The 13,310-nt window shown below is 46.6% G+C and overlaps 1 protein-coding gene across 1 annotated transcript; it reads left to right on the top strand.

The window, feature by feature from the left end:
* Nucleotides 1-11,134: 11,134 nt before the first annotated feature.
* On the top strand, nt 11,135-12,929 carry LOC121837376. The gene is made up of 3 exons (XM_042292988.1): nt 11,135-12,551; nt 12,615-12,721; nt 12,845-12,929. The coding sequence occupies exons 1-2, from the start codon at nt 11,770-11,772 to the stop codon at nt 12,712-12,714; spliced, it is 882 nt and encodes a 293-aa protein (XP_042148922.1). The 5' UTR covers nt 11,135-11,769; the 3' UTR covers nt 12,715-12,721; nt 12,845-12,929.
* The last annotated feature ends 381 nt before the right edge of the window (nt 12,930-13,310 follow it).

Raw genomic sequence — 13,310 nt, 5'->3', positions numbered from 1 at the left:
CAGGTGGTGGCTTTAACTCAACATAACAGTCTAGAAACTAAGAATGCATTAATGCGATTGCCACACCATTTGAGCAAAACTGTGCTGTGGTGAGCTGACCTGCTACGTTTTCCCAAAATGGTGCAATATTTGCGCCAACATGACACCAAAAGTAATGCTCACTTAACTGCAGCTAATAACCCAGGCCCCACTACATTGCCGGAACATTGCAGTAGACCTGTGCAAATTTCCTATACTCTCGATTCACACTTCGAATAACGCAATATTCGATTTTATGTCTTCGTATCAGACATTGACCTTCTCGGAATTTGGCAATTATTTGTCATTACAGATTGAAATACATTTAGGCATTTCTTATGAGCTGTGAATGCGAAAGCATGCAAAGTCGCTCGTCCGCTCCCTTATTTCGTCTGCTGCGTACTTTTCGTCGCCGGTCAGCGCGCGCGCTCTCCTGGGCGCGCTGACCTTGGACGCGCTGACCTTGGACGTGTTTGCGGCACGCTGACAGGCACGCAGCGCCATGGGGTGAGCAGTCGTTGAAACTGAGCCAATGGGGCCGAAGCCGAAATCCATCAGCTTTACTCCGCTCCTTTGGAATCGGGGAATTTTGGTGCCGTTGGCCAGCTTTTCGCGTGGTTTCATAGCTGGGAGTTGGCTTCACTGGGAGAGATGTTTTGAGGTGCCGTTTGGCACCTCAAAACACACGCGGCGCTATATTTCGCGAAAACGTGGGGAGCGAGAGCGGACGAGACGTTCCACCTTTGAATCGCAGGGGTGCTTCGAGAAATTTGATTATCGTTTGTAGCATTTTATTTATTTATTTTTTCTTGAGGTGAACTAATCCGGCATTCGCGACCCCAGCCTGCCTACGCTACCGAAGCGTCGCCTTATTGCCGGCCGAACAATCGCTCCCTTTCCTTTTTTTTTTTTTTTTTTTTTTTTTTTTTTTTACGGTTGACTGTACAACAGGTTTTATCAGGCGACGGGGGAAGCAAAAGTATTTGGGGGAAGCGCGGGAGAGCGGGCGAGGGCAGGCAAGCAACTGCGCGCGCTTCTTCCTCACAATTTTTTTTCTTTCTCTCGCACTCTCTTCGGTGTCACATGGTTGCAAAGCCGGCGGTAGACGCTGAGAGAGCGCGATGCGGTTTGGGATTTTTGCAAAATGGTTTACTGGCCGACTCACCTTTTCCCCGAGCCATACATATTTCGCTGTTCTGCTTCAGAAAACATCTGAGCAGAAAAATGTATAGACAACACGTGCATTACACTTTTTATTTTATGGGGGTGGGGGTTCGGGGTCTTTACCCTGTTCCAAATTGTGAACCCCCCTCCGCAAACACATCATCATGGATAATCGGTCTGTCTGTACAGATACGATCGGCGAGAGGTTAAATGGAGTGGTCGCGTGAGTGACCTTTACGAAAGCAGCTGTCGTGACATTCCCACAGGTGCAACAATTCGCTCAGAGGAACCGCCCAACAGGCGCCGTGGTCTCGTTTTTCCCCCACTCCAAAGGACGAAACGTCATCTAACCCCAGACGAGGCCAATCAACACCGCCTAGAAAAATTCCGAGGACACCTAAGCACTTCTTATGAGTTGTGAATGCGAAAGCATGAATGTCGTTCTCAATGGAAGCCTCGTTCCTTAACACTCAGACGCGCGCCAGCCAATGGGAGCCTGTCCATCAGATTTCTGCTGCAGACGACAGGCTTCGCTCCATTGGGACAGGGGAAGGTGCCGTTTGGCGCGGCTTCAAAAGCTGATGACGTTGGTTCGCTCCATGGGACACTGAATGCTTTCGCATTAATAATCGAACTCCGTGCGCTAGCTTTCCGACGTCATCACAGTGACATCGAGAGCAGACAGGAATTGGCCATATGCATGAGGAGTGCTGCGTTCAGCAGGGCTTCTTGAATCCGTCGGAGGATGCTCAACGTCGGGCTGGAGCCCAATTGCTGAGCTACATGGAGGTAGAGGAGAACGGTTCACGTGCTTCGATCATTCTAGCTGGTGTTGGCTCAATTCGCCGCGAAGGTGCCTGTGTTACGTCTGCCGGTGTTACTACATTCTACCTAGCACGCCCCCCAGGTTGGGTCTAATATACCCCTCAAAATTTCCTGCACAAACTATACAGCCTATAGTGTACACCGCCGGGGCCCCTCCCAGGAATTTGGAACATCTATCTGTCATGACAGACCTTTTGCGAAGCGTGCAACGCCGTCCGCAGCGCCGGTAGCGGTCTGTACGGGACTGGCTAGAGCAGACGACGGGGGGCGACCTTCCTTGGAGGCGAAGGAGGATGGTGAGCCGTTAGGCCGTGAAAGCAGGTAAACAAGTGCTGCCCTCTCTCTCTCTCTCTCCTCCTTTTTCAGTGTCACGTGGTAGATGGTGCAGGAGCGAAAAGCGTGCAGGGTACAGGCTGGGTAGGTTAACCTTGCTCAGCAGCCGGAAATTTTTCTCTGTAGCGGGTTGACGGAGAAACGGAGGTTGGGGTGGGGGATCAGCCCACAAACATAACGTGTAAAATAAAACTGTCACATACTCAGTGTGATATATGAAATGATGTTCTTTTGATTCAGGCGCACGTAACGTAAGATTGCTTGAAATCTCACTAAGGTTTTGGGTGTTCAATATTGCTTGCCAAGGTGCGAACATTGAAAAGTGATGTTCGTGGATGTATTCGTGCCGTAGCGAACACTTCGATCAAGGCCACTGCGAGATATCGTAGATTTTGAAAACTTTAATTCAGGGAGGCCAGCGGAAAACTCCGTTCGCTGCAAAGTATGCATTCTTCAGCTTACTGCTTGTTTGGAGATCAGGTGATCAGCGTGCTTTATCTGGCAAATCACTTGAACTTGATCGGAGTTAATACGTCCGATTATACCGGGTTTGCATCCAAACATGCCTCTTGTTCTTTTAGTAGATAATTCCGATACCCGATACCCCCGACAACAACACTCGATAACGGTACGATTAACGCACTAAGGCGGCGGCGGAATATCGGGTGTCGTTATCGGAGTCATCGGAACGGTCTGCTAAACTTCTCTATTGCCTCGCAGGCCACCGGTTGCCGATCCCTGCTCTAATTCGTTGTGCGCTCCGCGCGCGGCATTTTTTTTTTTTTTTTTTTTTTTTCCAAAGGGTTAAGTGCATTGTTTGCTGTAAACACCGCAAAGAAGGATATGTGGTGGGGAAGTCGCCTTCGTTGAATCTTCACAGTCATATTGTCACGAGTTTTGATCCCCGTTTCTGGACTACTTTAGCTGCTGTGAAATGCATTTCCTTATAGTATATTTTCTCTTTCAACTGTGATACGTCGTGTGTGTTTGTAAGAGCGTTTCTGTGCGCTTTTTGATTCAGAAGAAACACTCGACAGCGCCCGATAAGCTTGACGGCCGAAAGAAAAACACTACTAAAAAACGTATCTTAAATGATGACATGGGAGTTTCCAGGCCTTCCAAAATAAAAGTCAATTCGCGAGTCTTTTTCTCTTTCTGTCATTATAGCGTAGTTAAAAAAAATCCGAATGTAACATAAAGCGACTAAGCTACTTGATCGAATTAACTGTAAATGTAACAAGTTCTTTTTATTTATGGGAAACTGTGACTGTAATTTAGCAACGTTATTACCAGACTAACTTAACTTTAGCTAATAACTTTAAAGATGTAACTTAGCCAGGACTACGCTGAAGCGCATCTCGCGTGACAAGTTCCCATCTGTCATCCCACCCACCTCTGTCTGTACGCGACAAGTGACTAGGATAGCACGCTGTGGCTCATATCTGTTGAGTAAAGCGTGGCCTTGACTTCGATGCCATAATCGAACACTTCAACATCGTTTCTCTAAAGAACGAACCTAAGACGGATCACAAGAAGGGAACATCAGAAACGAGAGTTCTTTGGCACTTCTAAAATACCAATCAATGGTTCCGCCGAAAAAGCAAAGGCATCCATGAAGCAGGCAAGGCACACAAGTCTATAAAATCTTAATCAACTATCGCCAAAAAAAAAAAAATCAGTTTTTTTTTTTTTATTTTGGTGAAGAAGGAAGACCAGCGGAGCTGTACAATGGAAAGTAATGGCCGGCCGCAAGTCGGCAAGCCAGAGTGGAAAGGCTGCCGCCATCTATGAGTGATGGCGCCAACCAGATACGTAGCTTGCCGCCGTCGCTCATCACATTTAAGTGTCTTCGTGTTGTTTTTTTTTGTTGTTTTTTTTTTTTTTTTTGCGGGGGACACGATTTTGGGGAAAACTAGCCCTTAACAGCTCCGTTGTAAAAACATTTCTAAAGCCACACGCCAGCACTCCGACTCCGAGTTCGAGTAACTGACAAGGCATATCAGCCGGTAAGCCAGCTTGTCCACTGTGCTGCCGAACTCTGCAGAAAAGTGGATTTGACGAACCGAACTCCCTCCTGACACTGAAGCGCAATCAAAAGAATAGCAGAGTTTAGATTCCATTTGAGAGAGACTCCCCTCGGACCAGAAGGCGCGAAGCTTACCCTCTCCCTCCAGACGTTGACTGCTCCTCCGAAGGGGCTATTAGAAACGGCCAGGTTAGCACGTGCGCAGCGTAGCGATGCGAGCCTTTCCGGAAATATTGAGCGCCGTTTTACGAATGTAATGGCTAGTTTCGCGTAATCTGTAATACTGGGCGGAACGGAAATGACCGGGCAGCATTGCGCTGTCATTGCTTGTGTAAATAACAAAGAGAAACGTAAATTATACGCCGAAACACTGTGCGCATGGCTGTCAAACGAAAAAAAATGTGGACGCGGCATGTTTATGCTGTAGCAGTGCCATGTCGATCCCGACCTGCAGCGCCGGTAAAGCAACTAACTGTTCAATTTAGAACTAAAATACTTTTCACCGTTGAGGAAGAGTTCCGTCTGCTCTCGCCTTCATCCTATTTTTTATTTTATTTTTTTTCTTGGACGAACGGCGAATTCTTATAACTCTCGTGCCGCTTATTGCCGGCTAAGGCAGGGATGTGAGCGGAGTGCAGCGTTGATCCTGAATAGAACAGTTGCGTGGTGGCTCGATCAATGGCGTACTGACTATATATTTTTTTTTATCTGGTAGTAATTAGCAGGTGACGCTTGGTAGGAAACAAAACTCTGCTACCAATTTTGAAGCGTCAGACATGAACCATTGGATAATTTTTAGAACTTGTCGTTTTTATGCTAGTTTGACAGAACGGAGCACCGCCTGATGATGAAATATTCAAGACGACCTCGAATTCCAAGAGATCACGGTTTTATCCTAGGTCAACAGACAAAACCCTGCAAGAACTTCCACACGATGACATCGCGGGAGCAGGGAAGAAAGAGATGGACACGGGAAGACCGAAAAGGGTGCGAAAAAGAAAAATATAGCAACATAAAATCTCCCACTGCCCCCCCCCCCCCCCCCAAAAAAAAAAAAAAAAAAAAAGAAAGAAAAAGAAACTAAGTCACCGCAAAGCCTGCGCCGGCCTGCTATCAACAGCATCTCAGCTAACACTGGAGGAAAGAAAATACTGCCAAAGCCAGCGCACGAGCTGAGCGGGACTCAAACCGCGTCTCAAAACGCCCGCGCGTCCCAGCCTTTGCAGTGCTTTCTTTCACCCAGTCTCAGCTGAGGCGCTGTTCTAGCAAGTCGGCCCAGCATGCTGACGAAAAAAATCTACCGGTCGTTCGACCAGCCCTCTCTCTGTCTCTTTCTTGCGCGCTTTATGAATTTCGATGGGCACAAAAGAATATCGGCAGTTTTTAACCAAATGTTATCATACTCGGAACCATCTATGTACCCGTTGGTTCACAGTAATGCTGTTGAACCCGCTGGTTCGCTAGATAAGCTGCGCTTCAAAGTAGCGACACGCCAGTCAGCTTGGTACTTGGAATCATGGTTGCCCGTTATCTGAAGCTTTCTCCGAAATCGCAGGTAACGCTCCTCGTTCTCGAGAAATGTTAAAACTGTCCACAACCGAGCAAAAAGGGGATCGTGTATGCATTTTTACACCATGGACCTTGTTCCGGCATTTACTCGATCTTACTCCAGGGTAAGGGTTTTGGACCCTTGGCGTTCTGAAACCTACCCGCGTCCAGCGTTGCTCTATCTGCGTTGTCACGTGACACGACCCGCCGGAGTAACTCGGATCTAAATGGGCGAGATTTGGAACACAGCCCGCGTGTCTAATGCTCGGGAATATCTTTCCGGAAAACCCCACAAGGCCTCCCGTCAACGCCACATTGCACTGCCCAAAGCGGGGAATTGTGGGGCCGTTACGATGTGCGCTATTCGAGCCACATCAGTCGGCAAGCTAGCTTTCCCACGATGCTGCCGAGCTGTGCAGAAAAGTGGATTTGACGAATACGATTGCACGTTCCGTAGATCCGTGATCCTCGATTCCCTCTCTCTTACCACTGCGAGTTCAAAACACAAAGAACAGAGAGCGAAGAAATCGCCAAACCAATAAATACCTTCTTTTTTTTTTTTTGTTTTATTTTTGTTCTGTTTTCTTTGAGTTTTGAAATCGCAAACTGTTAAACGTACGTTAACCGCTCCTTCTACTTATGGGCATAGGCGCCGACTACGGGGAGGCTTAAAAAGCCGAGCCCCCCCGGAATTTCCCGGAAACGGCAGATCCCCATTCTCCCCGATCAGGATTTGCAAACTAATAGTGAAAATAAATATATGGTTCCCATTCAAATTTGCTAAGCATCATCTCAAGTCCAAACCCTTACATCACTCGACTTTAGGACTGCCTGAAGCACCTGGGAAGCGCGGTGGTTCAAGTTACCACCAGTGCAGCAGGCGCACAACGCGGCGAAAGGCCGGAGAGGCGAAAACGCGAACGATAATAAAAGTATCCATATTTTCGCAGTTTTCTTTTTTTTCCTTTTTCTTTCTTGCTGCAAAAATGAATAACTTATCGCCCAACGCCCGTACTCCGCCCAAAATGTAGCGCTGGCGGTGCAAACCGGATTCCAAGGTCTCAAATTAAACAGTCATCTTATTCAAAAGGTCGTAAGTTATTTCTTGAAACTTCTCAACGAGAAAATGGGTCTCGTTTTTGGGAATTTGCGCCATTCAGCCCTAAGGGACTCATGGGATCCGCGTCGGCCACCATTTTCCCACCGAACATTTCATAAAATTGCTTATATAACATATTGCAGTCAGGTAACGATTTGTCCAGAAGCTTTGGCATCTGGTCCGCGCCACCAGTGGTACATTTGGGACGATACTGAGCGTTCGGCAATGGGTAGTCTAGATTTGCAATTAAAACAAACACAAACCGCACACCGGATTGCCGTAGTGCGTCGGAAAGCGATGGGATGCGATCATGCGCAACCTATTTCCGGAATGGTGTATTGCGCCCGCTCCGCACTTGGCACCAAAATGGCGGCGCCCGCGAGAAAATCGGGAAATCGAGTGCCGATACTCTGAGTGTAGCCTATTTAGTGATTCTTGTGAACAAGTTTATACACAAACAGAAGAGAGAGAGAGAGAAAAAAAAGAACAAAAAAATGTTGTCTTTCTGTCTATCTTCTTTTAGTTTGTGAATATACTCGGGGACAACTTCCTTGGCTAATGTATGTAAAAAACGCTGCTGGCGCTCGTCCCTTGGCGCATCCCGTGGGCCGATTTCTTTTCGCTTGTTCAGAAATGCCCAAGAAAGTTCAATTCCAACCTTCAGAAGTCGATTTTCATAATACCAGACTTCCTCTCGCGATGTTGATTGCACGCGTCGAAATGATTTGAACTTGCTTGTTGGTGAGAAATCACGACGTATTTTTACACGTAGATTTGGTAATTCAGTCGACGGTGATACATCGTGTGTGTGTGTGTGTGTTTTCCAAAATTGGGTAAAAGTGAATGCTCAAAAACGTACTCATGAACAGCAGCAAGATCTACTGCGAAACTGTATTTCGAAATAAAAATAAACGTTTAAGGTAAAAGCAGAATTCAAGCAAGAAGAAGAGATCGACCACGCCAAAAGGAGGCGCTGACCACGCGCACAGGGCAGATGAAGATGTAGCGGCGACTTCATAGATGGCGCTAGCTGTCCAGCTTGGAAACTACAGCGCTGGGGGATCGGGCCACCAAAACCCTGCTCAGATCTTTCCTGAATGATTGATTACTCGTAAAAAATAGATTTATTTCGCACGACGTCTTAGCGACGTGAGTTATCCGTGACTATGGCGCAATCTGAAAAGTTTCAGTCCAGGAGCAGATGTGTGGAGTGGGTCAGTGCGACTGCGACGCCCACGATGCGATTCGTTTAGCAGACAAGAGATCCGATAAAAACCGCGGGTGTACGGAAACAAAAACTGAAATATTCAAATTTAGTTCGGAAATGAGTCAAGCATGACGGATAATAACCGTAAATGAGAATCGCACGTTTGTATTTTGAACGATAGGCTGTATTTTTCGTTCCAAACGGTTCACTCGTGCAAACGCTCGAAGAGAAGCGGACAGAGAGCGCGATGCGTCATGGTATCTCCGACGCAAACAAAAACAGAAAGAAAAGATTTCCCGCGTTCGTAACCTAGCAAGTCTAATGTGGTAATGAGCTTCGCCGTTGGTGGCGTTATCATCGTTGTGGTGGTGTCAATAGCGTCAACGCGTTACAACCGAGCCGTTGGAAGTACCAGCGGGGTGTCGAGTGTGTGGCTGGCCCAAGGAGCACGTAGTTTCCACAACACTGCCAGCTTAGGCAGCGCTGAACGGGGTGGGGAAAGCAACTTTTGTCCGAGTTTTGAGCGACTAGCTAATCTTCTAGGGGGAGAATGGCTGTGTCCGGGTGCACAAACAAGGGTCCGAGAAAGAGGGGAGTCCCTCCTTTCCGTCTTCTTGGACTGTTTGGTCGGTTGGTTCAATGCGCGATTTGTGAGTTGAGGAGGGAAGCTAAGAAGAAAAATGTTGAAATTCCAAAGAGCGGTGCTGCTCCGATGGAAATTGCTACGTCATGGCTACTTAGCAAGTTCCCCAACGCTGCTAGATTAGCTCCCAAATAGGCTCAGCATGCATCCACCAGGTGCACTTTCAAAGATCGGTTAAAGGAGGACCAGCAGAGATATTCTTCAGCCTGGCGGAAAGTCCTCCTCGCCCTCTTTTTTTCCCTTTCTCTCCTGTCTTGCAGCACGGCGAGGCGGGGGGAAGGGTCCCTTTTTGCGCCGGCTTCTTCTGAGAGGATAAGCCGAGAAAATCCTCATTCTGACCGACGGGCGATAGGTGTGGCAGCAGCGACTTCGTGACTTACGGGTACCTACAGCTCCTATAGCGTACTCTGACCTATTTTTTTGCGCTCGCCAAGCCTAGCCCCTCGGGGGCAGGTTTCACGGAGCTGCAAGGCTGCACCCTCCCAGTCACCGATTTTCAGCTGTCAAATTTGTTTGGCTGTAGCCCGTGTCAAAATAAACGCATACTTGGGAGCTGCGGTTTATCAACACACCCATTGAAGGTACGTTTCATAGATATTCTTGGTTGATCAAGGAGCTCAGAACACATGCGCGAGATGTGGTGACTTCAATATGTGAGGATAACTTACATATTCACAAAACATTCCATCTTCAAAAAAACCGGCTTATTACGCTCAAACCTGCCGCAAATTGCTATGTACCAGGCGCGGGCATCTTGTAGCGGATCTCTGTTTTCGTACAGCGGGCACAAATTATTGGAGAACTTTAGTATGTTTTCAGGCCACGCTATATTTAGCGGAAACTCGCGCTGCCACTTCGATGCATTCTCTGAAGCGCGCGTCTAAAGTGGTAGTGGGCCTTTGAAAACGATTTACTAGAATCTCCTGTTGTGTGTCTAACTCGCAGAACATGATGGCCTGCAAAATATATGAAATTCATATTTACACATTCTAACAACCATCTGAGGTGAGAGGGCATTTCTGGTGTGGATGTCAATATCAAAGTTTTAGTGGGTCGCTTTTAGCACTTCGATGACCGTACGGCCCGTACCCCACAACGATATGTAAGCTAGACTCGCTGTGAACATCCTTTATCGAGTGCGGCTATGGAGTGGGAAACGCAATATTGGCGAGTCTAGCGTGTCGTATTATGGTTCAACTTTGCTTGTATTGGTACTATAGCACGGGCCGCGCGCCGCTTTGAAGTATATGTTGCGTCTCAAATAAAGACTAAAGCAAAAGCAGACAATTTTTTTTAATGTGGCACAGAATTGTAATTTAACATTATAAAAACATTTTAGGCGCCTTACACCATACAGTTAGCACGAACAAACTATCGCCGGTCTTTCTCCTCCCTCCTATTTTTTTTTTTTTTTTTTTGTTCTTAGAAAGGAATGATGTTTAGAAAGCTGTTAATACGAGTATCCAACCTAAGCGGTAGATTTTAGTGCGAGCCAATACATTGCTGTGGAAAATAGCAAAAAGCGCCGATGTTGTTCGCGCGAACAGTGTCGCGTAATGTACGCGTACCGCTACACAATCAACGGAAACGGAGTAAATCAGCAAAGTTAGGGAAAAAAAAGTGGTGTTATTTTTTTATAGTTGAAAAGTTGTTATTTTTATATAATCAATTCGGTAAGGAGTGCTTCCATTGGGCACCAACCTACGAGGCATCAGTTTGTTCTTGTATACTAAATTCTGCATGGCCCTTGAGTAGAAATGGCAATATTGTGTTCGTGCTTAGCGTGTCACGCACAGTAATAAGACCAGTTCATTGCTTGAACATTTAAACAAGGCCTTTCTTACATCAAATAGACATTTTGCGAGTACGCTCTATTACTGGTGGTTCATGAAATAATCTACGTTGTTTATTTAGAGGAAAGGAAGTGGGGTGGTGAGGGGAGGGGGAATTGAATACAAAAGGCTGCTCAGGGAACCTCAAATTTTGTAAATAGTTCGCTCAACCTATAATCTTCAGTTAATTAAATCACTTTTGCTTTGTTTGTTTCAGAACTTTAAACAGTCGCGCCAAAGGCCAAGATGAGCGAAAAGTCAGATTCCCCTGTTTACTTGATCAAGAAGCGTATGCGAGATGGAACTGAAAAAGTATACGTGTGTAACCCTAGCAATCTCCGACGAAGCCTGAACCTCACTTTTTCTGAAACCTCGGAGATGACTGCTTTTGACGACTTGATAAAGCAAGCCAAAGCCGTTAATAGGTGTGACTCGTTGTCAGCTGTGATAATCAAGGCGCTGCGACGATTTCTTGAAACACGGAATTCAGAAGAACGATCGTCGAATGCTGTGTGCAACACACCGAAGCCGCTGCATCAAGAAGCGGAATCGCGCGCGATCACGCCTGACCCTGTAGGGGATCCATGCCTAGTTGTTTGCGACAAAGCCGCGCTATGGAATGTCATTCAGACTGTAGAGAAGCATAGTTCAGAGTGCAAGGAAAGTCTTATTTTGGAGAAAGTGACCGCCTGGGGTTTCGCATCACGAATACATTGTAAGTGTATTAACCATTCACTGGTGCTCAACACAAGCACGGTTGTCGGTTCCGTCCGGGCTGTAGACTGTTTGCTGACGGTGGCGTATGCCTCCTCTGGAGTTCTGGCGACGCAGTTTGAAAAGTTTTGCAATTTTAGCAAATTGCCATACTCCCCTCGCACTGTGGAGAAATTGCTTGTAGATATCGAAGGTGCTGTAGAGTTGCTCAAGCTTGAAAGCCTGGCAGCCGCGCAAGAGGGCGAATCAAGGGCCACCGAGCAACATGACCCCACTTCGACAGCAATTAGTGTCGAGACTGATGCTCGGCACGCTTGCCGGAAGAACTCCACTCACACAGATGTCGTCGCGCTTGGCCAAATGACCCACAAAGTTGTAGGGATTGTTCACGTAAACAAAAAGGATGAACTATCTTCCCAAAAGCACGAAGCGTTCGGTACCAAAAAGCTGTACGAGTACTTCGATTCTAAAAAGATCTCCGTGCTAGATCACGCACACGACCGCAACACCACAGTCAATAAAATAATCAGAGAAAAAAACGGGCCATCCAACTCCATCGACCGCTGGCACGCTGCGAAGAGCCTCAAGAAAGGATTTCTTGCAATTTCATCTGGACCGAAGAGGAACGAGGGCAAGACATGGCACGTGGAGCTGTCCGACAAGTGCCAAGCGGTCCGTAACCACGCGTACTATGCTATGGCCGCTTGTGAGGGGAATCCAACCAAGCTAAGAGATATTTTCATAAACTGCGTAAACCATTTTGAAGGTAAACACGAGAAATGCAGCGAGGAATCAATTTGCAAAGAAAATGGACATGTCCCGACAACGCTGCTCGTGAAAGACCCGCTAGCGTCGGAACTTCTAACAAAATTTCTGAAATCAACAACCATCTACAAGAACGCGGAAGATTACGTAAAGTCGAAGGATACATTCTATGTAGAGTCATTCAATAATACTATGCTAATTTACCTCCAGAAGAGGATTCATTACCAGGACAGAAGCTACAAACTGAGGCAGAGCTTGGCACTCCTAGACTGGAATGAGCATGTTGGGCGAGGCTACACTTCACGTTACTCTATTGAGGACTGTCGTCATCCAGACCGGCAAGGCGGGAAAAGGAAGTACTTCAGGAAGACATACAGGTAGAATATTTTGAAGTGTACAGTGTTGCCATGGAATACTAATCCTCTATTCTTTTCCTCCAGCTTCGTTCAAAAGATTCGGGAGTTGGTGCTTCGGTCTGCTGCCCTGGGAGATGCCAGCACGGTGAATGACGACTCCCTTGTGAATGACGAGAGTGTATAACTTATAGGTATGCCTAATGTAAATTTAAACTAGTACCATTGACGTATAATAACAAGCAAGCTTATTTCATTAGAACAGTTGGGCAATTGTTGTGTGTACTTCTACATGTTTGTTTGTTTTTATTTCCCAGCTCGGGACATCACTGGACAAGGGACAGAAAAAGCCATTCCGCGGACTCAAAGATGTACCTGTAATTATTATGCAAATATACAATTTTCATGACAATCTTTTGTCATTGCCAAATACAGATGACACACAAGAGAAAGTGAACGCTAACCGGTACATACGATTGCGACAGAGCTTCAACCAGGGTGTGATCTTCCGAAGTACAAATTCCGAATAAACGCCCGTCGAGGGGTTTCGGAGTATATAAAGTGCTCACCCTTTTACACTTAGCGCATAAATAGATCAGAGCTCAGCAGAATGTACATCACCTCTTGGCTGTGCCTCTCGTGAGTCTTGAACGAGATATTAATAATTTCGATAAAAAAATAGATTAGCTGAAGAGAAAAATTAATTTGATTGCAGTCGAGACTCACAAGAAAAGCACAGCCTTTTACGCACAGTATATTGCGAGTATTTTCTGACGCACCGCG

The sequence above is a fragment of the Ixodes scapularis genome, unplaced genomic scaffold (assembly GCF_016920785.2).
Source record: "Ixodes scapularis isolate PalLabHiFi unplaced genomic scaffold, ASM1692078v2 PGA_scaffold3__209_contigs__length_174095766, whole genome shotgun sequence".
In the NCBI taxonomy this organism is placed as follows: Eukaryota; Metazoa; Arthropoda; class Arachnida; order Ixodida; family Ixodidae; genus Ixodes; species Ixodes scapularis.
Note: the sequence above shows the minus strand (reverse complement) of the source record. Positions and strands in the feature narration are given on the sequence as shown.

Excerpts from the sequence above, each read along its gene's own strand:
- LOC121837376 (XM_042292988.1), top strand. The coding sequence starts at position 11,770 with ATGACCCACAAAGTTGTAGGGATTGTTCACGTAAACAAAAAGGATGAA. Across the intron at positions 12,552-12,614 it reads TACTTCAGGAAGACATACAG|CTTCGTTCAAAAGATTCGGG; the intron begins GTAGAATATTTT and ends CTTTTCCTCCAG.